Source organism: Onychostoma macrolepis, chromosome 21, assembly GCF_012432095.1.
Source record: "Onychostoma macrolepis isolate SWU-2019 chromosome 21, ASM1243209v1, whole genome shotgun sequence".
NCBI classification, from domain to species: domain Eukaryota; kingdom Metazoa; phylum Chordata; class Actinopteri; order Cypriniformes; family Cyprinidae; genus Onychostoma; species Onychostoma macrolepis.
In genome coordinates this window covers 28,106,919-28,132,071 of record NC_081175.1, presented here as the reverse complement: position 1 = coordinate 28,132,071, position 25,153 = coordinate 28,106,919, and the positions used below count along the sequence as shown (strand labels likewise).

Here is a 25,153-nt window from a genome sequence, read left to right as displayed (position 1 = left end):
CAACTGTTATGATTTTAAACTTTCAGAAAATGAAGTAGGAAACTTTCCCAAAGTTAATATGTATTTAATCAAAACTATGTAGTTTGGACAGTATTCTACAGTAAATCTGTGTAAAACACTGTAGGTTGTCAGTTTACTGAAAATCTCTCTAGATAATCTGCAGTATTTGAAAGCATCTCTGTTGTGCTTTTCTGTCCTGGTGTTTGATCCGAAAGTCTCAGAATACATTTCACCAACATTTTGCACCTTGTTTGCTGTGTTCTCCTCATTTTACTTGTTTCAGAACCTGGAGAAACCAAAGACATTTGTGACTGTTCACTGTAATATCACTGCTATTGAACACTGCTTTACTCCTTTTGTTTATTTTTATATTTGTATATAACTTGTATCAAAATTCTAAGAATGAAGTAATTTTACTCTTATTCCTAGACTTAAGAATAAGAGTGATTCATAAAGGTCCCTAAGTGTTAAGATAAGGTCTCAGCTCCTAAATTATTTAAGAGAGCTGAAGAGGTCTCCTAACCTATAGGAGTAACAAGATGGCAGCAAAGAGGAGGAGACACACACTTTCCAGCGAAGATATGACATATTGGAGTAATATGATGATATGGAGTTAAAACAATACAAACTTGATTGTCAAGACCAAAAAGTCTTTTTTTTTTCTTTTTTGTAACTGACAAAGTAAGAAATGTAATAACTGTAATAACCTCTTCCACTCAAGAAGTCAATGCTCTAACTGGAGAAATTAAAGTAGTAATTATTATTTTTTTTTTTTGGCTGGAAAATTGGAAAAATGCAACAATGCACCAGTGATGACACTGTAAGCAGGGTCTTACATATTATTGTGACATTAACCCAACCAAACACAACAGTGGCCAAAAATGATGTGTGGATTTTTATTTATTTATTTTTTTTATGACATTTCACTTAAACCATTAAAATACAAAGGACAAAAAACACTGACCAGTGTTACCAACTGCTTTCAATTGAAACTAGCTAAAACTGGTCACTTAATGTTGCCAGATGATCTCATAAAGGTGAGTTCACTAATCTATATTTATATTTATTTAGATCAGTGAACTCGCCTTTATGACGTTATGGGAGAGTCTCGAATGTAGATAAGGTTTGTCCAAGAAATTGATTTTGTTGCTAGGCTTTTGAAAAAGTCTCTGAAGGGATGAGGAAGTCTCTAAATCTAGTGACAAAATCACTAAATTGGCAACATTGGCACAATGACTACAACATAAGTTATTAACATTTCATTGATCCTCTTTTTTGTGCATGTGTTCATAATTTCTTTGTATGACAGCATGGCCAAAAATTATGACCACACAATTTGGCATGTTTCATTGCATTATTATCTCAAATAAAACAACTGACTCTAAGCAACTATGCAATATGCTTACAAAAATTTTTTTTCTCTTTTAATTAAGGGTGAAGATGTCAAATTTCCTAGGCCGGACATCACTTTTGGCCACTACTATATGGCAGTTCATTGACTTTCCAACAGGACGCCAAACCATATTGCAAAAACAAGCCACTTTTATGAGGATTGTGGGCTTTCTTGGAGTTGTTGGAGCCATTGATGGAACTAATTTCACATCATTGCTCCAATTGTAAATGAGGAGACATACCAATAGAAAACAAAGCATCAGTAGGCAGTAAGAGATCTTGGGAAATGCTAATTTTAGCCTGATAGCACTGAAGGCGAACGTCCCACCCTCCCTGCCATCAAAGCCACGCCCCCTGAACGCATATATGCTCACAGACCAGAGTATCAGAGATAACGGCTGCATCTGAAAACTGAAAAATGCAGCCTTTGGAGGCAGTATTCCAAGGTGGGAAGGCATCAAGGCACGTCTGAATCCAAAGTTAGCTTCACTTCCTGTCTCACGAGATACCTTCATCTGATCGATTTTTGAAGGCAGCATAGATGTATCCTTCGCTGCCTTTGATATCCCACAATCCTCTGCGTTCCATTCCGTGACGGTTGAGCTAAAAAATAAAGACTACATCACTTCAAGAACGCCGACGATGCAGGGAAGTTTCTGCTGGAATTGGATCATGCCTCACTCTCAAGGATTGATACACCGAGCTCATTTGATGACCAGGAAAACCCTTCCAACGTCATTTCAGAATCTAGTTAATCGGTACAACTGAATTTGGTAAGCAAAATGGCCTTTGTCTAAATAGGTCTGATGGGCTATGCTAATATTTCTGATGTTCGTTTGGACTCGGACCTGAGACGTGTTGCTTTCGACAGCCACAGGCAGTAGAACTTTGAGTTTTGTTTAATTTTTTCCACCCAAAGAGAGAGAACAGATCATTAGTTACTCTCACCAAGGCGGTTTCTGTACTATGCTTAGGGCGAAATCCTGACTGAAAACACTCATATAAGTTATTATTACTAAGGTGAGCTTGAACCTGTGCTGCAACTGCTTTTTCAAGTATTTTTGAAATTAATGGAAGATTTGAGATGGGACGGAAGTTATCTAAATTGTTAGGGTCTGCACCAGGTTTTTTGAGCTTTGGGGTTATAGCAGCTATTTTAAAAGATGATGGAACAGTGCCAGAACTAAGGGAAGTTTGAACAATACGTGAAAAGGCGTTCCAAACGCCGCCCACGAGTTTTTAGCTGGCGAAGTTCAGGAGTAAACCAGGGCGCAGAGTTAATGAAAGATACAGTCTGAGTTTTAAGAGGTGCAAAATTATCCAGGAGCTGTCGTAGTTCAGAATTATAAAAGGAGACCAAATCATCAGAGGAAGAGAGATGGTCACTGTATGGAAGGTCAGTGATTGCAACAGTAAAAGCTGAGGGGTTGATCTTTTTTATATTTCGGAATGTCATGGAACATTGTTGCTTGGATCTAGAGTGTGTAACATTTACATTGAAAGAAAGCAATTTATGATCGGATAAGGGTATTGCAGTTGCCGTACAGTCCAGAGGTGTAACACCTGAACAGCAAACAAGGTCCAGAGTGTGGCCTTTAGAATGGGTCGGAAAGTCCACATATTGCTGGAGACCAAAACTGTCCAGGCAGGAAATGAAATCCCTTGTGAGTGAGTTACTAGCAGTGTCCACATGAATATTAAAATCGCCCAGTAGAATAATATTAGGTGATAAGGTACACAGTGAAGTTAAAAATGCACAAAATTCATCTAAGAATGCATTACAGTATTTGGGAGGTCGATAAACAACAGCTAAAACTGTAGGTGTTGGACCACTGATAGATAAAGCAACTGATTCAAAAGAAGCGTACATTGATACAGACAACGGAGATACTTCATAAGTCGATTTTTACTTGATGGTAGTTGGTGGTGACTTCAACCAAGTCTGTAATATAACTTTGGACAGATCAGCAAATATTAGTTCTGGTTTCGAAGCACCTTCCGGAATTAACACATTTATTACTGAACTGAATATTATTGATGCCTGGCGTCTATGATATCCGCTAGTGAAAAACTATACCTTCTTCTCTTGTAGGCATAAGACATTTTCCAGAATCGATTACATTTTTGTTTCGCCACAATTAAATCAATTAATCACATCTGTAGATATTCTTCCTATCATTATTTCAGATCACGCACCTGTGCTATATACTTTTGAGCTTACACGGAATCCTGCTAAACGTGTACACAGGTGGCGCTTTAATACAACGTTACTTCAGAACTCAGAGTTTCTGAAGCAATTGAAAGTCAATCTCAAAACGTTTCTAGAAATTAATGAAGAATCAGTATCATCACCTCAAATACTCTGGGAAACAACTAAATGCTTTATTAGGGGCGAAGTCATCGCATTTGCTTCTTATATGAAGGCGTCCAGAAACTACAGAATTACACAACTAGAAGAGGAAATTCAAGTATTGGAATCAGATCAAAAGTGTCAGTTTTCTGAGCAAAAACAAGAATCCCTTTTAGCTTTGAAATTTTAATGAAATAACTTACTGAAATCTAAAGCAGAATTCTCAATCCACCGTACGAGAGTGACTTACTATAGTCAAAGTGAAAGCTCAAGTAAACTTCTAGCTGCGAAAATAAAGCAGAATGAGTTATTTTCTATTATTAATGCAATTGAAACCCCATCAGGACCTGTTACCAACGATGCAGAGGAAATTAATGATACTTTTAGACTTTTCTATTCCAAACTTTACGAAGCCGAGTCATTTTTTGACCCAATTGCTCTTAAATCGCACCTTTCAAAGCTTAATTTACCCTCGTTGTCCAATGAAGAAACAGAGTCTCTTGATACACCTCCCACTATTACTGAATTAACAGATGCATTGTCTTCAATGAAAAGAGGTAAATCTCCAGGATTGGATGGTTTTCCTCCAGAGCTATTCCTGGAACTTTGGGACAGTATTGGACCACTTCTCCTAAATTCTATCAATCATGTTCTTAGTATCGGTTCGTTTCATCGTGATCAAAACACTTCACTTATTTCAGTGTTGCTTAAGAAAGGCAAGTCTCCTCTGAATTGTGGTAGTTATAGGCCGATATCTTTAATTACAACAGAGTTAAAGCTTTTTGCTAAGCTTTTAGTCAAGAGGCTTGAATTATCTGTAAGTAAACTAATTCATTTCGATCAATCTGGGGTTTTAAAAGGGAGACTTGCATCCGATAATGTCAGACGTCTTTTGCACATTATTCATGCATCTGAAAGGGATGCGTTACCTGCAGCTGTCTTTACTTTAGATGCGCAAAAGGCTTTTGATAGGGTAAGTTGGGAGTATCTTTGGATAGTTTTGGAGAATTTTGGCTTCGGTAAAACTTTCATATCTATGGTCAAAACACTTTATATTAATCCTCTTGCAGTTGCATTAACAGGTAATATCTTGTCAAAACCATTTCCTCTGCATCGTGGTACCCGTCAGGGCTGCCCACTTTCCCCCTTACTTTTTGCTCTATCAGTTGAACCGTTAGCGCAGTCGATTAGACTAGATTCTTTTATATCACCCATAGTTATACAAGGAACACAGCATAAAATTTCTCTTTACGCAGACAATATACTACTATATCTAATATACATGTTTCCTTACCCCAAATAATAAAAGTATTCACCCAGTTTAATAATTTCTCTGGCTATAAAATAAATTGGGACAAATCCCTTCTAGTCCCTTTAAATGCCCCGGCGAAAAGTCTTTTATTACTACCTATTCCTCATATTCAATGGCATGATACGGCATTTACGTATTTGGGTCTAAAAATAACACATTTTCCTAATATATCACCTACAAATTATGACAAGCTTAAACTTGACATTTTTGCTGATTTGCAGAGATGGTCTAACCTTAAAATGTCATTACAGGGCAGAATTTCAATAATAATTTTTCTATGATTCCATTACCCCCACCTGTAAATTATTTTGAGGAGTTGCAATCTCGGATAACTAATTTTATTTGGGATGGTAAAAAACCACGTATCCGTCTGAATACTCTTCAACGGATGAAATTATCTGGAGGTCTGGCACTACCTGACTTTAAACTGTATTATTGGTCCTTCCAGATAAAGGCATTCTCAACTTGGTGTGATAAAGACTCTGTTCTTCCATGGTGCCAGATAGAACAAGAAATTGTAAAACCTCACAGAATAGAAGATTTGTTAGATTTGTGCAGGATTTGTATGGAGAAAATGGCTTAAAATCATTTCAGGACCTTAGAGCAAGCTACTCTCTTCCTGGATTCTCTTGGTTTCTATACCTACAACTGAGATCAGCAATCAAAGAGCTCACGGAGTTCCCTGGGAATCTCCTCTTTGTGCTCACCCATTGAGCTTGTGGATTTATTCAGGATCTTCATGCACTGGACTGGTATCTAGAATATATGCACAGTTAATTTCAAAACATGATAAAGCTCTGGGAGTGATCGAGTCATGGAATCATGACCTTAAGGAGAGGGACATGGAACTGGACTGGGTGAAGGTATGGAACAATGTGTTCTTTTCATCAAAGAATCCTGCACACCAGTTGATTCATTTTAAGTTTATTCAGAAGTTTTATCTTTCCCCATACAGACGTTTTAAAATGAAGCTTACAGATACCCCGAACTGTACAAAATGTAACTTGAATACAGTTGGCTCATACTTACATATTTTCTGGGATTGCCCAGATGTCTCTAATCTTTGGTCTCAAGTAGCGGTATTTCTTGAGGACATTTTGGAGTTCCCAATCCCTAAACTGCTTAATTTATTTTTATTTAATGATGACTCATCATTTAACATTTGTACTAATTTGGCTTCTAAGAAAATTATTTTTGCTGGTTTAACAGCTGCAAAAAAAACTATAATTCATTCTTGGTTTTCTCCTGGACCCCCGTCAATAAAAGAATGGTACAACTACTTTAGAGATATTGTTCTTATATAAAGATCATTGGCTATCATTCATAAAGCACGAAGTTCAACTTTGGATGTTTGGGATAAAGTTATTGCTGTACTTTTGAAACCACCTGTCTTCCCTTAGAAGTAGTACATGATGTAATTGGGTCTCAACAACGTTATAAATGATATTGTATTTTATTTTGTTATATGTATCAGTTTTATTTTCTAGTTTCAAGGCTTTGGCAATTGTATATAGTTTGAATATGTTGTTTTTGTATTTTTGAGTACACATGGATATGTATATTTGTTTAATAAAATGTTGATCTCAAAAAAAAAACGAGCCAACTGAACAGAAGTGCTCAATGTACATACACATACAGATTGCAGAACCTGCCCTGAGCACGTATGTCAAACTGTGTGTGTGTGTGTGTGTGTGTGGCTGCTCCACTCACTGCTTTCTTCTTCCCTGTCTTGTCCACTGACTCAAGGCAACCTTTTTAGGGGGTCGACCCTTTGGTGCCCAGAAAGAAATAATAGGCTACTCTTTTTCTCTTTCCCTGACATCTTTGAAACAGACAAATGCAATGATTAATGTATGCATTGCCAGGATATAAAACATTACTGGAATGATAGCCAGAGCGCTCTGCTTTAAGAGATGTAGTCTCTAGTCCTCTAGTAATCTCTAGTCCTTTCCTTATTTTCAGGTGGCCAAAAGTTTCTGGTTGCAAAGCAGTTGGAGAGTTTTTGACTGCATCAGTAATAATTTAGCACGAATTTGGCTATATTTCCCAACATCAGCTCTCACTATCTTTGCTCACAGGCAAGTAGGGATGTAACGATTCACTCAACTCACAATGCGATACGATACGATTCACGATATGATTTTCTCACATTTTTTTTTTTTTTTTTGAACAAAATAATACTTAAAACAAATTATAAATGAAAAGGTGTCCTTTTATTATTGCTTGGACAAAATAACTAAATGACTAAAAATGCTGCACATTTCTTTGTGAAATTGAAATATGTCAAATAACAAAACTAAATTGAAATTTTAAAACAAACCCCAAATCAAATAAATAATAATAAATTTAATGTATACAAGCTAAGACTTTGCCTGTGCTCTTTCCACCTAAAATTAGAGGCAACCACTGCATTTTAATCACGTTTTTAATCTAAATTAGATTTCGAAATTTGAAGCAAAAACAGAATTCTCTGACTTTAGTTTAGTTAAACTAATACTACAACCCGAATTCCGGAAATGTTTTTGTTTTTTAAATGTTTTTTAAATTTGAATAAAATGAAAACTAAAAGACTTTCAAATCACATGAGCCAATATTTTATTCACAATAGAACATAGATAACATAACAAATGTTTATACTAAGAAATTTTACAATTTTATGCACAAAATGAGCTCATTTCAAATTTGATGCCTGCTACAGGTCTCAAAGGTTATGAGTTTCTGAAGTTTTGGTGTTGGAATTTGGTCCCATTCTTGCCTGATATACTGTAGGTTTGCAGCTGCTGAAGAGTTCGTGGTCGTCTTTGACGTATTTTTCGTTTAATGATGCGCCAAATGTTCTCTATAGGTGAAAGATCTGGATTGCAGGCAGACCAATTCAGCATCTGGACTCTTCTACTACGAAGCCATGCTGTTGTAATAGCTGCAGTATGTGGTTTTGCATTGTCCTGCTGAAATAGAACTGAACTGAACACTGATAACATGCTGGAAGGTCTCCCTCCTCTTTAGCCCGGAGGACACGGCGTCTGTGATTTCCAACAAGAATGTCAAATTTGGACTCGTCTGACCATAGAACACTTTTCCACTTTGAAACAGTCCATTTTAAATGAGCCTTGGCCCACAGGACACGACGGCGCTTCTGGACCATGTTCACATATGGCTTCCTTTTTGCATGAGAGAGCTTTAGTTGGCATCTGCAGATGGCACGGAGGATTGTGTTTACCGACAGTGGTTTCTGGAAGTATTCCTGGGCCCATTTAGTAATGTCATTGACAGAATCATGCCAATGAGTGATGCAGAGTCGTCTGAGGGCCCGAAGACCACGGGCATCCAACAAAGGTCTTCGGCCTTGTCCCTTACGCACAGAGATTTCTCCAGTTTCTCTGAATCTTTTGATTATGTTATGCACTGTAGATGATGAGATTTGCAAAGCCTTCGTAATTTGACATTGAGGAGCGTTGTTTTTAAAGTATTCCACAATCTTTTTACGCACTCTTTCACAGATTGGAGAGCCTCTGCCCATCTTTACTTCTGAGAGACTCTGCCTCTCTAAGACATCCCTTTTATAGCTAATATCGTCGGCGATATCGTTGACTTGATTGCACAGATACTATTTAAACTGAACTGAGCTGGACGATGACATCATTGAATTCAATAATGAAATGCCTTTAACTGAAAATTGAGTGTTTAATCTTGTCATTTTACATTATTGACACACTATTTTCCTATTTTTATATTGGAATGGTGCTTTGACACAATCTGTATTGTTAAAAGCGCTATATAAATAAAGGTGACTTGACTAATCATGCTACAGACCTGATGTCAGTTAACTTAACTGGTTGCTAGATGTTCTCCCAGCTGAATCTTTTCAAAATATCTTGCTTTTTCAGCCCCCATGCCAACTTTTTTGAGACCTAAAACAGGCATCAAATTTGAAATGAGCTCATTTAGTGGATAAAAGTGTAACATTTCTTTGTTTAAACATACATTGTGTTCTCTATGTTCTATTGTGAATAAAATATTGGCTCATGTGATTTGAATGTGATTTTTATTCAAATTTAAAAATATGTCCCAACATTTCTGGAATTCGGGTTGTAAATAAAACATATCGGCAAGAAACGAAAATGGCAGACGTGAATGAGACACAAATTCACTCAGCAGGTGGCACTTATGGAACAGCAGCAATAGAGCGTTTCCTTGGTTACTGCCAGCACTGTTAAACTATCAGTTCTTCAATTCTCACAGCAGCTCAGTGTGAATCTGAAAGATTATTGATGAGGGTTGATTGCTGTAATCAGACATGCATTAAACGAGAGAATGTGTGGAAAGTAAAGACTAAGGAACAGTTTGCAAATATGAGCATTTAACTTGAGTTCATATTGTGTTACACTCTTTGTTCATGTTAATTAATCACATTAAATAGCCTATCGTTCAACATCTAATCTTTACACATTTTAAGTTTTTACTATGTACAACATTGGTTCATTTCACGTCGCACATGACATAATAAACCGACTCTTAAGAATAATCAGTTCGTGAATCGGACACTGGTCATGCTCAGTGCATTTATAAGATTTATACCCCAAATAAATAAACAATTAATGTACTCACAGTCTGATAAACAGCAGATTTAGAGTCTATCCATGAACCGCGTGGTTGAAATGAAAACAAACAGCGACATCTAAAGGAAAATCTGTGGTAGCCACTAACCATCTATTATCATAATTTCATATTCAAATACTGCAAGTTATTCTGACGATCAAGAGTCAAGACTACACAAAATCTTTTAACCCTATAAAGCCTGATAATGAATTACCGGTCAGAAATATTTTTTTCTGTAATAATTTATTGAACATTTAGACAAACCTTCTGTTTAAAAGAATGATTTACTGTACAATTGATAAACCCCTTGATTTCATGCAAATTAAAGCACATTCAGTATCAAATTATATACTTGAAAAAGTGACAGATCTGAACGTGAATTTTGCTCACTTAAACAACTTTGGGCAGTAATTGAAGAACATAAAGAGCACTGGTACGGCTTTTCTCCAGCATGAGTTCTCTCATGGGTTTTCAAGGCTGATGACTGAGTGAAACACTTTCCACAGTGTGAGCACTTGTAAGGTTTCTCTCCAGTGTGAATCCTCTGGTGTTTTTTTAAGTCGCCGGATGTAGCAAAGCTCTTCCCACACTCAAAGCACATATATAATATCTCACTCCAGTATGAATACTCTGATGAACTTGTAAAGTTTGTAGCAGTGAAAAACTCTTTCCACAAAAAGTGCAAACATGAGGCTTCACACCAGCATGAACTTTAAGATGTGATGTCAAATTAGATGCAAAAACAAATGTTTTATCACACTGATCACAGCTGAATAATCTCACTGCAGCGTGAGAGAGCTGATGTTTTCTCAGAACACTTCTGGATGTAAAACTCTTTCCACATTGAATGCATGTGAACGGTTTTTCTCTAGTGTGAATTCTCCCATGTATCTCAAATTTTGATTTATGTGTGAAACTGTTTCCACACTGAGCCTCTCTCCAGTGTGAATTTTCATGTGCACAGTCAAGTTTTATTTGCTCAAGAAACTCTTTTCAGTCTGTAAAACGTTGGTGTTTCCATCTTCATTTATGAAATGCTGAGGTTTTTGAAACTGATGCTGTTTGTCTTCATTCGCTTCCACTGGGTCTGCAATGAAAATATTAAATCCCCAAAATTCAATTAAAGAATGTACTGCAGCCTCAATTTGGCACAGATCTAGTTTACTACTGGGTCTATTAGTATTTACTTTAAAATGTATTGTTATATGTCAGTTTTCATCTCAATGTTCTTTAGCAGTCATTAAAGAGAAAGAAGGAAAACACCAACCTGTTTGTTCCTCTGTATCTTTAATTCTGCAGGGTTCTTCCTCAAACTCCATCTTTCCAATAGTATGTCAGTAGTTTCTCCTGGAGTAATTCCTCCTGCTTGCTTCTTCTTCAGCTGTGGGAAGATGGGAATATTCCCCAGCATTAAAACTCTCATGAACTTCACTGAAGGAGTCAATGGAGCTCATTTAGCAGATGCTCAAACACTTACAATTTTAATTTTAAGCATTTAACTATTCTTCGGTTGTTCATGTTACAGTCTTTGTTTACATTAATTAATTACATTAAATAGCCTATTGTTCAGCACAATAATCTTTTGACTTTTTCATATAAATAATTAGTTCATTAACATGCTTCTTTAGTTTTTCCTGTTTCATTTCAATCCGCACATGATAAAAGTAGGCTAATAATTCACAATTCAATCTCCGAGTCGAATTGATTCTGTAACCGTTTTTGATTCACTGAAATGAACCGACACTTATCAGTCATTAGTTCGTGAATCGGACACTGGTCGAGCTCAATGCATTTATAAGTTGTCAGATTTATTTTTCCCATTAAATAAAAATGTACTCACAGTCTCATAAACAGCGGTTTTAGAGTCAATCAATGAACCATGTGGTTGAAATGAAAACAAACAATGACATCTAGAGGAAGATCTGTGGCACTGACCACAACTTCATATTGAAACACTTTCAAGTTATTCTGAGGATCAAGAGTCAAGACTACACAAAATCTTCTGTAAAGCTTGACATATGAAATAACAGTCAAAAATGTTTTTATATTTTTATGTAACAATTTATTGAACCTTTAGACAAAAGTTTTAAAAGAATGATTTATTAGCTTACTATCCAGTTGATAAAGCCCTTGATTTTATGCAAATTAAAGTATGCATTCAGTATCAAATTATATACTGTTTTCAGCGTGAATGCTGCGACAGAGCACACAAAACACATCTAAAACGAGAAAGAGCTTTGCGACTGTGCATAGGCTACAAATAGATTTGACAAGAAATCTGAGGCATAGGCTATTTTAAAAGGCTGCCAAAACCTACAGAAAGAGAAGCAAGAGATAGATATTTTATCCTTAAGAAAATTTGTAATTATAATTGAGTTTATTTAAAAAATAAAATAAAATAAAAAACCTGCTGGACCAAAAATGTTTGATACTGAGGTACCATTGCACCCCTAATGTTTTAATTAATATTATGCATATTATTATTATAAAAATATTATAAAATTGCCTGTTATTAAAGTAGCTAAAATTTTCCTAATTTAAAAAGGGCCTCACAGTAGCACTTATATCTTGGGTGGTAGAAAATAATGTGTGCAGAGCTGATTTACACTCATATATGTGCTTGTCTTCAAATAATATCTAACGTATGATACTAATTATGAATTACTAATGTTCTTTTTTCTCTTCTTTTTCCTGACAGACTATGAGTGAGAAAGACTGGCGAGACTTACTAAAAGTATACATTTTTGCACATTTATTCACTCATCTGACATTTACAAAATAGCACACTTCTGTTATGTATTGTAATTCTGTTTTTAAAATTCTACTATAAACATAGCCTATAAGAATACCATATAAGGTCCATATACCAGCCACATCTGTTTTTATTATTTGGCTCACTCTGGGTTGGGTTATGGTTCAGTTCTGGCTAAAAAGATGTGGACCAGTTTTGGGCTGGTGAACACGAACTAATCTGGGCCACATTTTAGCTGTTGATATGGGCCAGATCCGCGCCAAAGGAAATTTGCTGACTGGGCAATAACGTGATAGCTTACTTATAGCCTCTGGAATGGGAATTATACCAGGGGAACCCCTCCAAAAAAACGTGTATTTTACCCCGGAACGCGTTTTTTACAGGGGGAGCCCTCGAAACGCGACAGCAATTTTGGACGGGCTTTGTAGTGAAAACCTGGCAACCCTGCGCGGCATGCATCTTGCGGTGACCAGTTCTGCGCAGATTTAGCTCATCCCAAACGAGACTATCGTTTAATGGCAAAAGGATTGAAGAGGATAGGATGTCGATTCATTAATTGATAAGCTGTTACCTAACAAAAGCTGTTTATTCAGCGTAGTGAAGCCTATCCTCCATTGGAATCCATTCAAAAAGCGGCTTTGGTCTCCTTCCCTGCGTACAGCCAAAGCAGCAGCGGCAACATTGTTACGCTTTTTTTGGCTAAAGGTTCCAGAGAGTCACGCTTCATCACGACTGATCAGAACTCGTTCACGGAAAGACGGTTTTGTAAGTGTATTCAGCACCCCCGAAAAGGCATAAGATGTGTATGTTTGTCTACTGTTCGTTATAACAAGTATTTTGCGAAATTCGCTGAGTATGTTATAATATTCTAGTGGAGAAAGTATTTATAGATTAGACGTTAATGCGTATTTTTGTAGGCGTACTGTTTTATTCAGTTCTTGCGGTGAAGAATTCTGTAGAATGAGAGAGGAAGATACAGAGGAAAAAACAGGTTTGTGTTTTCCTTCATATATCCTTCAGATAAAAACTGACACACACACACACACACACACACACACACACACATATACACACACATATATATATATATATACACACACACACACAGTCTAACCAAAAATTATTCAGACACCATGCAGATTTTAATACCAGATTTTAATAATTCAGCACCATTCTTTTTTTTGTATTTTTTATTTTATTTTATTTTATTTTTTTACAAGTGGGTGCAGGACACTAGTTCATTTATGTAAGTGAGGATAACAAAATAAAGTTAACTGTGAAATTGTATACCCAAAAATTCTTCATACAGTGGACTACCAGAAAAACTTAACATTTTGGGACCAAAAATTTGATTTGACATTTTGTGTTTTGTTACATACCTTTCTATAGTTATCTGACATTATCAAGCTAAATTTGTTCTGACACAGTTTAACTCTTGAGTTCTTGTCATATTTTATTACCATTTTCTAAACTATAGCGAATAAACTGTGATTATGTGAGAAATGTTGAAGGTGTCTGAATAAATTTTGGTTTGACTATATAAAATGCATCTAAAACTAGATTCTAGTAGACAAACTAGATTTGTACTAAGTTAAGGGTTAACTTATATTTTGTTTTGTTTCTAATTTGTCATTATTTATTTGAAGTTTGGGAAATTAATAGGCCTATGTTGATTTTAGATTCGATGGGACTGAAGGAAGACAAGCAGCATCAGTTTGAAAAACCTCAACATTTTAAAAAGGAAGATGGAAATGCAGTCATTTCACAGACTGAACAGAATTTCACACAAAAACAAGCTGGAAAAACTGGAGCCAATGGATCTTTCACATGCACTCAGTGTGGGAAGAGTTTCAGTGAGAAATCAAAGTTTAAAAGACACATGACCGTTCACACTGGAGAGAAGCCTTATACATGCACTCAGTGTGGAAAGGGTTTCAGTCAGAAATCAAACCGTAACAGACACATGAGATCTCACACTAGAGAGAAGCCTTATACTTGCATTCAGTCTGGAAAGGGTTTCTTCGTCAAAGAAGACCTAAATGTGCACATGATAATTCATACTGGAGAGAGTCCCTTCACATGCATTCTGTGTGGAAAGAGTTTCAGTGAGAAATCAAAGTTTAAAAGACACATGACAGTTCACACTGGAGAGAAGCCTTATACATGCACTCAGTGTGGAAAGGGTTTCAGTCAGAAATCAAACCGTAACAGACACATGAGATCTCACACTGGAGAGAAGCCTTATACTTGCCCTCAGTCTGGGAAGGGCTTCTTCGTCAAAGAAGAACTAAATGTGCACATGAGTGTTCAACAAACAGGTTGGTGTTTTCCTTCATTATCTATAATGACTGATGAGGAACATTAAGATGAAAACTGAAAAAAACAAAACAAAACAAACCAAAAAAAAAAAAAAATATATATATGTAAAGATCAAAACAAAATTTATTCAGACACCTTCAACATTTCTCACATTATCACAGTTTATTCGCAGATAACTTTGATAGAGAGGTATGTAACAAAACATGGTCAGGTCAAAGTCTCAAATCAAATTTTTGGTCCCAATTTTTTATAAATTTTACTTGTAGTCCACTGTATAAAGAATTTTTGGGTATAATATGTCAGAGTTTACTTTATTTTGTTATCCTAGCTTACATAAATGAACTATAGTGTCCTGCACCCGCTAGTAAAAAAAAAAAAAAAATATATATATATATATATATATATATCTGGTGTCTGAATAATTTTTGGTTCCCTATCGAAAGGTAACTCCCGTTGCGCCGTCATTGACGACTGCTTTGGGGAAACTCCTGTTTACTCTGTTACTGAAGCCAGATTGGTTAACGTTTGTGTAACTGCAGAAACCAATGGCGCTTGAGCCTTGAGCTACTTGCTATATAAGTCGGTCCAGAGCGCCATTTAAGCAGAATCTTCTCCTACAGTGACGAGACCATCTCTTCGCTGACTCTGCTCGCTTACGTGAGCTCCTTACTCGGCGCATGTGAACCCTTCTACTGCAGCAGCTCTCACCATTGTTAACGGCGCTGAGGAAAAGGGGTATTCCAAGCTCCCCCCTTTCGAGGAGACGGTGGCTGCACACCTGCTTCCGCCGACGAGCCATGGACTGAAGACGGCAAGGCATCCTTCAAAGGATCAAATCCGCCAACAGAGCCTATGCGGCGGCTGGCCAGGCGAGTTCAGCCCTGCATACTATGGTTGTGCTCCAAGTGTTTCAGGCCAAACTTCTCCATGACTAGGACGTCACGGTGCGTTCTCGGAGCTCCGATTGGCCACGGATATGGCCCTGCACGCTACCAAGGCAACGATGCAGGTGGTGGGCAAGGCCATGGCCAACCTGGTGGTGCTGAAGCTAACGGACATCAGGGACGCTGAGAAAATGACCTTCCTTGATTCCCCGGTTTCGCCCAAAGGACTCTTCGGTCCGGCTGTGGACGGCTTTACGGAGCGCTTCACCGAGGCACAGAAGACGTCGCAAGCGCTGCATCATTTCCTGCCTAAGTGCTCCAGCTGTTTCATGGCACCCCAAGCCAGCATGCACTCAGCAGCCTACAAAACCAGCGCAGCCTCAGCTCTCGCAAAAGCTGGAGCCGGGGCTTCAGCAGCGCCCCAGATCGGCGAAGAGGTACCCCTTCCCCAAGCTTCAGGGGCCGTGCCCTTGCGTAACGCTGGATCCTGGGCCTCAGAAGCCGTCCTAATCTGTGTGTGGAGAGGAAGAGGAGAGGGATAATTCTCGCAGATGCTGGAATTCCCTCAAAGACAGCTCGCAGTTATTCCCCACCCCTTCGAATGCCTCTGAGTGGTGGAGGTGTTTTAACAAGGCACGTCCTGTCAATTCAGTGTGTGCCCCAAACTACCGCTCACACATGTCAGTTCTCCCCTGTTGGCGGCGAACTGTCATCAGTAAAGCCTCTCGTACATGTCTGCTCTCCCCCTTCGGGCAGCGAACAGTCATTACTAAAGACAAAAACACTCAGGAAGGCCAGCTCCCCTCACGGCGAGCTGCCCTCGACGAAGATGTTCTAAAAATAGAATCTTCTGCCTTCTGGCTGCTGGCTTGGAAAGCCATCCCAGGTGTGTCGAGTTGGGTTCTAAAAACCATAGAATGAGGTTACTCGCTCCAGTTCGTTTGCAGGCCGCCTCCATTCAGAGGCTTGGTGCAGACCTTCGTGCAGGACAACGAATCTCATGTTCTCCGAGCCGAAGTGCACACATTGCTTGCAAAGGGTGCCGTGGAAACGGTCCCCTTAGCGGACAGCGAGTCAGGCTTTTACAGCTGCTACTTCCTCGTTCCCAAAAAAGATGGTGGGCTCAGACCGATTCTCGATCTCAGACTTCTGAATAGAGCTCTCATGCAACGGCCGTTCAGAATGTTAACATTGAAGCAGATCCTCACGCAAATTCGGCCCGAGGACTGGTTCCTGTCTGTGGATTTGAAAGATGCTTACTTTCACATCCAAATAGCGCCCCGTCACAGACCGTTCTTGAGATTTGCGTTTGAGGGAATGGCCTATCAGTACACAGTCCTTCCGTTTGGACTGTCCCTGGCCTCCTGCACTTTTACGAAGTGCGTGGACACGGCTATTTCCCCTCTGAGGCAGATGGGAATCCGCATATTGAACTACCTCGACGACTGGCTGATGCTAGCCAACTCAGAATGGCAATCGATCGCTTACAGGTCATTATTACTCAACCACCTAGAGCGCTTAGGGTTGAAAATCAACCCATTCAAGAGTTTTCTGTTTCCCAGACAATGAGCGTCCTTTCTGGGAACAGTCATAGACTCTGTGCAAATGCGGGCTTGGGTTACGCCGGAACGCTCCCTGACTATCCAGCGAGCAGCGACATCTTTCAAGCTGGGGACCTCGCGTCCCCTCAAACCATTTCAGAGGATGCTCGGCCCCATGGCCGCTGCCTCCTTAGTCATTCCTCTGGGCCTGCTGCATATGCGGCTCCTCCAATATTGGCTAAAAGCCCGCGTTCCATCCCATTCCTGGCGCCTGGGCTGCACTCATGTCAAGGTAACCCGCCTCTGCCTCAAAGCTGTGGCCCCTTGGACAACTTCTCGCCTGTTTCAGTCAGGCGTTCAGCTGGGGACGACCTCCAGAAGGAAGGTAGTCAAGACAGACGCTTCCAGCTCAGGCTGGGGCACTCTGCACGAGGGCAATCTGGCGTACGGCTCCTGGATGACCCACGAGTGACACCTGCATATCAACGGCCTCGAAATGATGGCCTTCCTGCCAGCCTTAAAGGGACATCACGTCCTAGTCCGGTCGGACAACACAACGGTGGTGGCCTACATCAACCATCAAGGCAGCCTCAGGTCACATCCCCTTCACAGGGTGACTCGATGGCTCCTACTTTGGGCACAGAAAGAATTCCTCTCACTACGAGCGGTTCATTTGCCGGGCAGACTGAACCAAGGAGCGGATATGTTGTCAAGAGACAATGTAGCTCCGGGGGAATGGAGACTACATCACCAGACGGTTCAGATGATTTGGTCAGTTTTCGGCAAGGCAGAGGTCGACCTCTTCGCTTCTGAAGACAACTGTCACTGCCCAACCTATTTCTCAAAGCATCGGGATGCTCTGGCCCACAACTGGCCCAACACCCGTCTGTATGCATTCCCTCCGATCGCCCTGCTACCCCAGGTTATCAGGCGAATCAGAGAAACAAAATGCTCTCTCCTCCTCGTGGCCCCCCTCTGGAGGAACCAAGTTTGGTTCCCAGAGATGATCCAGTTGCTGTCTGCAGCACCGTGGTCAATACCACTGAGGAGAGATCTTCTCTTGCAAGCGCAGGGCAAGATTTTGCATCCCCAGCCGGAACTGTGGTGCCTTCATGTCTGGCCGCTCGACGGGAGTCTCGTCGACTTAAATTGTAAGTTAAATTCCTTAAAGGTGCTCGCGGTTAAATCCTTCTCGCCCTATAGACTGTACTGACCTGGGACTTATCTATAGTCCCCGGGGCCTTCAAGGGCCCTCCCTTCGAGCCACTTCAAACAGCTGGCTTAAGGGTCATGACGCTCAAAACCGCTCTGCTTTTGGCCCTAGCGTCCGTCAAGTAAGTGGGTGACTAGTCCAGCGGAATCTCTATTGGGGAGATTTGTGCGGCTGCCGGCTGGTCGTCGACGTCTACCTTTATTCGATTCTACAGTTTGGACGTCCCTGCCCTGCAGATGCAGGTACTATCTGCTATCTGCCCTTCGGGAGGGAAAGGCTTATGACAAGCAGACCCCAGATCCCACTCGGGTCTCTTTACAGCTCGGACTCACAGGGCCCACACTGAGTGTGCCTGAGCTGAGCTTGCGGAGCAGGCTTAGTTCTGGTTCTGCTTATAGCACAGCGTTACTGGATGCGTTCCCAAAACAGTCGTCAATGGATGCAACAGGAGTTACCTTTCGATATGGAACGTTCTGGTTACTTACGTAACCTCGGTTCCCTGAGAAAAGGGAACGAGCGTTGCGTAACATGCGAATCGATGGCTGTCGCTTCAGTTGTTGATTCTGATTAAATGGCGCTCTGGGCCGACTTATATAGCAAGTCGGCTCCCCGCTTTGGCGGGCTCAAGCGCCATTGGTTTCTGCAGTTACACAAACGTTAACCAATCTGGCTTCAGTAACAGAGTAAACAGGGGTTTATGACGACGCAAAGCAAGGGAACCGAGGTTACGTGAGTAACCAGAGTGTTTGACTGTAGATAGATAGATAGATAGATACAGATAGATAGATACTAGTAGACCCACTAGATTTGTATTAAGGGTTCATTTATATATGTTTTATGTTTCTAATCTGTCCTTGTTTAATTGAAGTATGGATAATTAATATGCTGATTTTTAGATTCGATGGGACTGAAGGAAGACAAGCAGCATCAGTTTGAAAAACCTCATCATTTTAAAAATGAAGATGGAAATGCAGTCATTTCACAGACTGAACAGGATTTCACACAAAAACAAGCTGGAAAAACTGGAGCCAAAGGATCCTTCACATGCACTCAGTGTGGGAAGAGTTTCGGTCGGAAATCAGATTTTAATGTTCACATGAGATCTCACACTGGAGAGAAGCCTTATACATGCACTCAGTGTGGAAAGAGTTTCAGTCAGAAATCAAACCGTAACAGACACATGAGATCTCACACTGGAGAGAAGCCTTATACTTGCACTCAGTGTGAAAAGGGTTTCTTTTTCAAAGAAGAACTAAATGTGCACATGAGAATTCATACTGGAGAAAGACCGTTCACATGCACTCTGTGTGGAAAGTGTTTTGGTAAGAAATCAGATTTTAATGGACACATGAGATATCACACTGGAGAGAAGCCTTATACATGTACTCAGTGTGGAAAGAGTTTCTGTCAGAAATCAAACCGTAACAGACACATGAGAGTTCACACTAGAGAGAAGCATTATACATGCACTCAGTGTGAAAAGGGTTTCTTTGTCAAAGAAGAACTAAATGTGCACATGAAAATTCATACTGGAGAAAGTCCGTTCACATGCACTCTGTGTGGAAAGAGTTTCGGTCAGAAATCAAAGTTTAAGAGACACATGAGATATCACACTGGAGAGCGGCCTTATACATGCACTCAGTGTGGAAAGGGTTTCTTTGTGAAAGGAGAACTTAATGTGCACATGAGAATTCACACGGGAGAAAGACCGTTCACATGCACTCATTGTGGAATGAGTTTTAAGTCCAAAGTTGTCCTGAAAAAACATCAGCTCTCTCACTCCGGAGTGAGATCATTCAGCTGTGATCAGTGTGATAAAACGTTTGTTTTCGCATCATACTTAAAAAAACATCTTAAACTTCATGCTGGTGTGAAGCGTCACTTTTGCACTTTTTGTGGAAAGAGTTTTACACAACCGTACAGTTTACAAGTTCATCAGAGTATTCATACTGGTGTGAGACCTTATGTGTGCTCTGACTGTGGCAAGACCTTTCTTACATCTAGTGACATAAAAAAACACCAGAGGATTCACACTGGAGAGAAACCGTACAAGTGCTCACACTGTGGAAAGAGCTTCGCTGATTCATCAACCTTGAAAACACATGAGAGAATTCATACTGGAGAAAAGCCATACCAGTGCTCTTCATGTGGGAAGGATTTCACCCGCTCATTTACTCTAATAAAACATAAGAAAAAGCATTGCCCACAGTTGTCTTAGTCACATTCAGATCCATCACTTTCAAGTAAATAATTCAATATTCAGATTAATCAAAAATTGGTATTATCTGAAAAAATGTAATCCAAGTTTGAAAATCTGAGAAATACAAAACAATAAAAAAAAATATTTTTAAGAGCATTCTTTTAATGGCACCAGATATTTTTCTATTTATATTTCAAAAGTGATTCTTCTCATATGGACTCTAAATGCACACTGAGAGAAGATCAAATTGCTCAGGAAAAGGGAATCGTCTCTGGCAATTCAGCAGTCTTTGACAGATGCTATCTAGTAGCAGTTAAAGTAGAAGTTTTAAGATTACACATTGTATGGTTATACCTTTTGACAAACAGTTTGGTAAAATTTTTAAAGTTTTTAAGCAGATTTTAAATATGAAGTTATGACAATAATTTGTCAGTGCCACAGATGTTCCTCGATGTCGCTATTTTAATTTCAACTAGCTGGTTCATGATTTATGAAACGAGTCAACTGATGTGAACTGTGATTTTTATTTTTATTGGGAGAAATCTACATCGGACAACTTATGCATTGTATTAATAATACTTTTATAATCCAACCAATATATCCGAGATGTTTTTGTTTTTTCCCACTACAACCCATTTCTCAATACTTTGGTCACTTTTTCAAAACTCTTCACACAGTGATCAACAGCAGTCTATGTGACTAAACTGAGGATCATTATCATTGCTTTGGCACTAGTGCTGTCAAACGATTAATTGCGATTAATCGCATCCAAAATAAAAGTTTTTGTGTACATAATATATATGTGTGTACTGTGTATATTTATTAAGTATATATAAATACACACACATGCACATATATATTTAAGAGAAATATGTTATGTTTATATATTAAATATATTTATATATAATATAAATTTATATATACATAATAAATATACACAGTACACACACACACACACACATATATAAACAAAAACTTTTATTTTGGATGCAATTAATCGCGATTAATCATTTGACAGCACTAAGTGGCACAATATTACATTCAATGACGACTACTTTGAAATTACATGAATTCTTTTCTCTTTCAGACACAAAAACCACCAAAATATTACAGATCAATTTGCACGTTTGCATAGGCTACTCTTTTCGAAACTTAACATAATAATACAGCAATTTGCTACGTTTCTTAATTAATACAGTGAATTATATTCCAAACACATAAAAATTGCCGGAATTTGTTTCAATAGAGTGATTTATAAGTGGGTCATTTGCTAAAATGAGTGAAGTTTGATTATTTGACAAAGGACATTTTGGCAAGGCCAGTATTAGTTTTTGAAACTAGTGTGTTGCTGTATATGAAGAGATGTTTTGTTGTTGTTTGTTTGTTTATTTGAGGAGTTCATTTATTTTCATTAATTGTGCACACTATAGCTCAAATATAAATTATGCATTGAAAGAATGTAGAATCACATTTTGAACATAGAATATTACTTTTTTTTTTGCATTTAATAAAAGAGACTGTACATTTTTATGAGACATACTAGTTTACATGAAATCAAGGGGTTACCCTTACAGAAGAACCACATGCAATTACATGTTTAATCATGTGCATCATGCTCTACTGTTTGAAATACAATACTAATAAAACTAAAATTGCACTACACGTTTTTCAGTTCAAATTTGTTTAGAATATGAGAGAAGATTAAACTGGTTATGAAACCTGAATGAAATGAACATGCAGTGTCTGTGGCAAAGCAGCTAAGTGGTGAACTTTTACTGGTCAATGATTAAGTAAACTTTGAGTAAAAAAGTGATGACATACTCATAGATCGATTACAAAACTATAGGGGTATTCAAGGGCAGGCTTTAAGATGGTTTAGATCCTACCTGTCAGTTCGCTACCACTTTGTTTATTTAAACGGGGAGTCATCTCAATTATCACCAGTAAAGTATGGAGTACCACAAGGATCTGCCCTAGGTCCTCTGCTATTTTCAATATACATGTTGCCCCTTGGTAATATTATTAGAAAATACGGGATTAGTTTCCATTGTTATACTGAGGATACTCAACTATATATCTATATATAACAAGACCAGATGAAACTTCTAAATTATCTAAGCTAACAGAGTGTGTTAAAAATGTGAAAATGTGATATTAAATTCAGATAAGACAGAGATATTACTTATTGGACCAAAAAACAGTACACAGAATCTCTTGGATTACAATTTGCAACTAGACGGATATACTGTTACTTCCTCTACAGTCAAAAATCTGGGTGTTATATTAGACAGCAACTTGTCTTTTGAAAATTATATTTCCAATGTTACAAAAACAGCATTCTTCCATCTTAGAAACATTGCCAAGCTACGAAACGTGTTACCTGAAAAGCTAATTCATGCATTCATGACCTCTAGACTGGACTATTGTAATGCACTGCTAGCTGGTTGTCCTGCATCTTCAATAAACAAGCTACAGGTAGTCCAAAATGCAGCGGCTAGAGTCCTTACCAGGTCAAAAAAATATCATCACATTATCCCAATTTTACGGTCTCTGCACTGGCTCTCTATTAAGTTCCGTATCAGTTACAAAATATTATTACTTGCCTATAAGGCCCTAAATGATTTAGCTCCTGCATACCTAAGTCTTCTACCACGCTACAACCCAACACGTTCCCTAAGGTTGCAAAACTCTGGACTTTTGGTAGTACCTACGATAGCAAAGTCCACTAAAGGAGGAGCTTTTTCACATTTGGCTCCCAAACTCTGGAATAGCCTTCCTGATAACTTTCGGGGTTCAGACACACTCTCTCTGTTTAAATCTAGATTAAAGACACCTCTCTTTAGCCAAGCATTCACATAATGCATCATATATAATCTTGTACTGCAGTTATATCTGCTCAAATGCACATTATTATTCTTTAGCTTAATTTTTTCTTGGATGGAACAGCAGCTACGCTAATTATGTCTCTATTTGTTTCTCTGTTTTTGCCGCGGGATTAACATCCCGTGGTAACTAGGAATTACAGAAGCTTCAGTCTGGATTCAACCCTTAAATGATCTGAGATGACCAAACACCTGAGAAGAGATGATGCCAACCTCTCAGAGGATGCCAACCCTCAGACAATATACAGAATTACCAAATTTTGCCATAAGTTAAATATATTATGTTTCTACAATAACTTAATTTCCTGTAAAGCTGCTTTGCAACGATATGTATCGTAAAAGCGCTAAACAAATAAACTTGAATTGAGTAAACTTAATATATAGATTTTTAGTTTGAAGCAGATTCTGTGTCTCATCATCAGAATAATTCTGTATACTTAAAGAGATAGTTCACCCAAAATGAAAATTCTGTCATTAATTACTCACCCTCATGTTGTTCCAAACCTCCGTTCGTCTTCGGAACACAAGTTAAGATATTTTAGATGAATTCTGAGAGCTCTCTGACCCTCCCATAATGTAATTACCAAGATCAAGGTCCAGAAATGTAGCAAGGACATCGTAAAATAATTCATGTGACATCAGTATACACTAAATGTAAACAACATATGCTGTTCTGTGTCAGCCCCGCGGATATGTTGTTTTCGTTCAAATCAAAGTGTAAACAACGAAAACGTATCCGCGTGGAGCAGCTGACACAGAACAGCATTGTTTACGTTCAGGATACTCTCCAAAATGTTGCTATAGGGTGACACAGAGGAGACAAATTGTTGAATAAAGTCGTTATTTTTGTTTTCTTTGCATACAAAAAGTAATTTCTTAGCTTCATAAAATTGTGGTTGAACCACCGATGCCACCCGGTTGAAAACACCAGGACGGTTAGGTAGGTTTTGAATCTTGGATGCTGGTTTAAACTGGTCCTAAACTGGTCCGACCATTTTAGGACCAGCTTAAAGCAGCAAAGTACCAGATTAAACCAGCATCCATGCTTCAAAACCTACCTAACCAGCATGCTGTTTTTTTCCAACAGGGTAAATCGAGTTTAAAATCTTGCTGAACTGAATGAATATTATTAATACAATGCATTTAAGTTGTCCGATTTAGATTTTTCTCAGTGAAAATAAAATCACAATCTGATACACAGTTGCCTTGTTTCATGAATCACAATAGATTCATCCAACTCCAGTGGCTAAAAATGAAAACAAATGGCGACATCTAGAGGAACATCTGTGGCACTGACAAACTATAATCATAACTTCATGCAAGGACAGACCACACAAAATCTGCATAAAACATTTTTTTTGCATATAATGTATGATCTCAAGGCCGTAACCATGTCTTGAATATTGGAGGGGACCAATTCTATGTGTACATACATACTTTTATTAAACTTTTATTAATAAATTAGTTTCAATACTGAACTGCTATATAATGTCTCTCAGCAAGGCGGTAAAATCCTACGGTGGCCGAGAGAGCTCAACGCGCTGCAACTTCAGAAAACACATGCAAACAGAAAAAGCACCAGCAAATCAAGAAAACATCTTCATCAGTTTGACAGTGTGCAAATGCTCACAACACAAACAAATAAAGAAACGCGCTTTGATAGAATATCAAAGTTATCTGACATTATCAAGATTCATTTGTTCTGACAC

General features: G+C 38.6%; 2 protein-coding genes and 1 pseudogene across 4 annotated transcripts in view; 1 reads left to right on the top strand and 2 right to left on the bottom strand.

Annotated features, from left to right (window-relative positions):
* Positions 1 to 9,948: 9,948 nt before the first annotated feature.
* LOC131528396 (gastrula zinc finger protein XlCGF7.1-like) lies at positions 9,949 to 10,622 on the bottom strand (annotated as a pseudogene).
* The window catches only part of LOC131529321 (gastrula zinc finger protein XlCGF8.2DB-like), a 65,211-nt gene continuing 50,570 nt past the window's right edge, over positions 10,513 to 25,153 (bottom strand). The window contains exons 4-5 of the mRNA XM_058758980.1: positions 10,921 to 11,034; positions 10,513 to 10,740 (exon numbers count right to left, since the gene is read on the bottom strand). Coding sequence (XP_058614963.1) covers positions 10,681 to 10,740; positions 10,921 to 11,034 — 174 coding nt within the window. The 3' untranslated portion in view covers positions 10,513 to 10,680. The remainder of the gene's footprint in view (positions 10,741 to 10,920; positions 11,035 to 25,153) is intronic.
* On the top strand, positions 12,844 to 25,017 carry LOC131529318 (gastrula zinc finger protein XlCGF57.1-like). Of its 3 annotated transcripts, none has more exons than XM_058758967.1 (4): positions 12,844 to 13,170; positions 13,323 to 13,396; positions 14,085 to 14,723; positions 19,259 to 25,017. In XM_058758967.1, exons 2-4 carry the CDS (start codon positions 13,366 to 13,368, stop codon positions 20,578 to 20,580), a joined length of 1,992 nt encoding a protein of 663 aa, XP_058614950.1. In that variant the 5' UTR covers positions 12,844 to 13,170; positions 13,323 to 13,365; the 3' UTR covers positions 20,581 to 25,017. The 3 variants fall into 3 exon arrangements, with proteins under 3 accessions (XP_058614950.1, XP_058614951.1, XP_058614952.1); XM_058758968.1 differs by having other exon boundaries at positions 12,844 to 13,208; XM_058758969.1 differs by lacking the exon at positions 13,323 to 13,396.

Bases quoted from the DNA above. Each gene is read 5' to 3' on its own strand.
- LOC131529318 (XM_058758967.1), top strand. From the start codon at position 13,366: ATGAGAGAGGAAGATACAGAGGAAAAAACAG. The intron at 13,397-14,084 runs GTTTGTGTTTTC...TGTTGATTTTAG, and splicing joins AGATACAGAGGAAAAAACAG to ATTCGATGGGACTGAAGGAA. The intron at 14,724-19,258 runs GTTGGTGTTTTC...GCTGATTTTTAG, and splicing joins CATGAGTGTTCAACAAACAG to ATTCGATGGGACTGAAGGAA.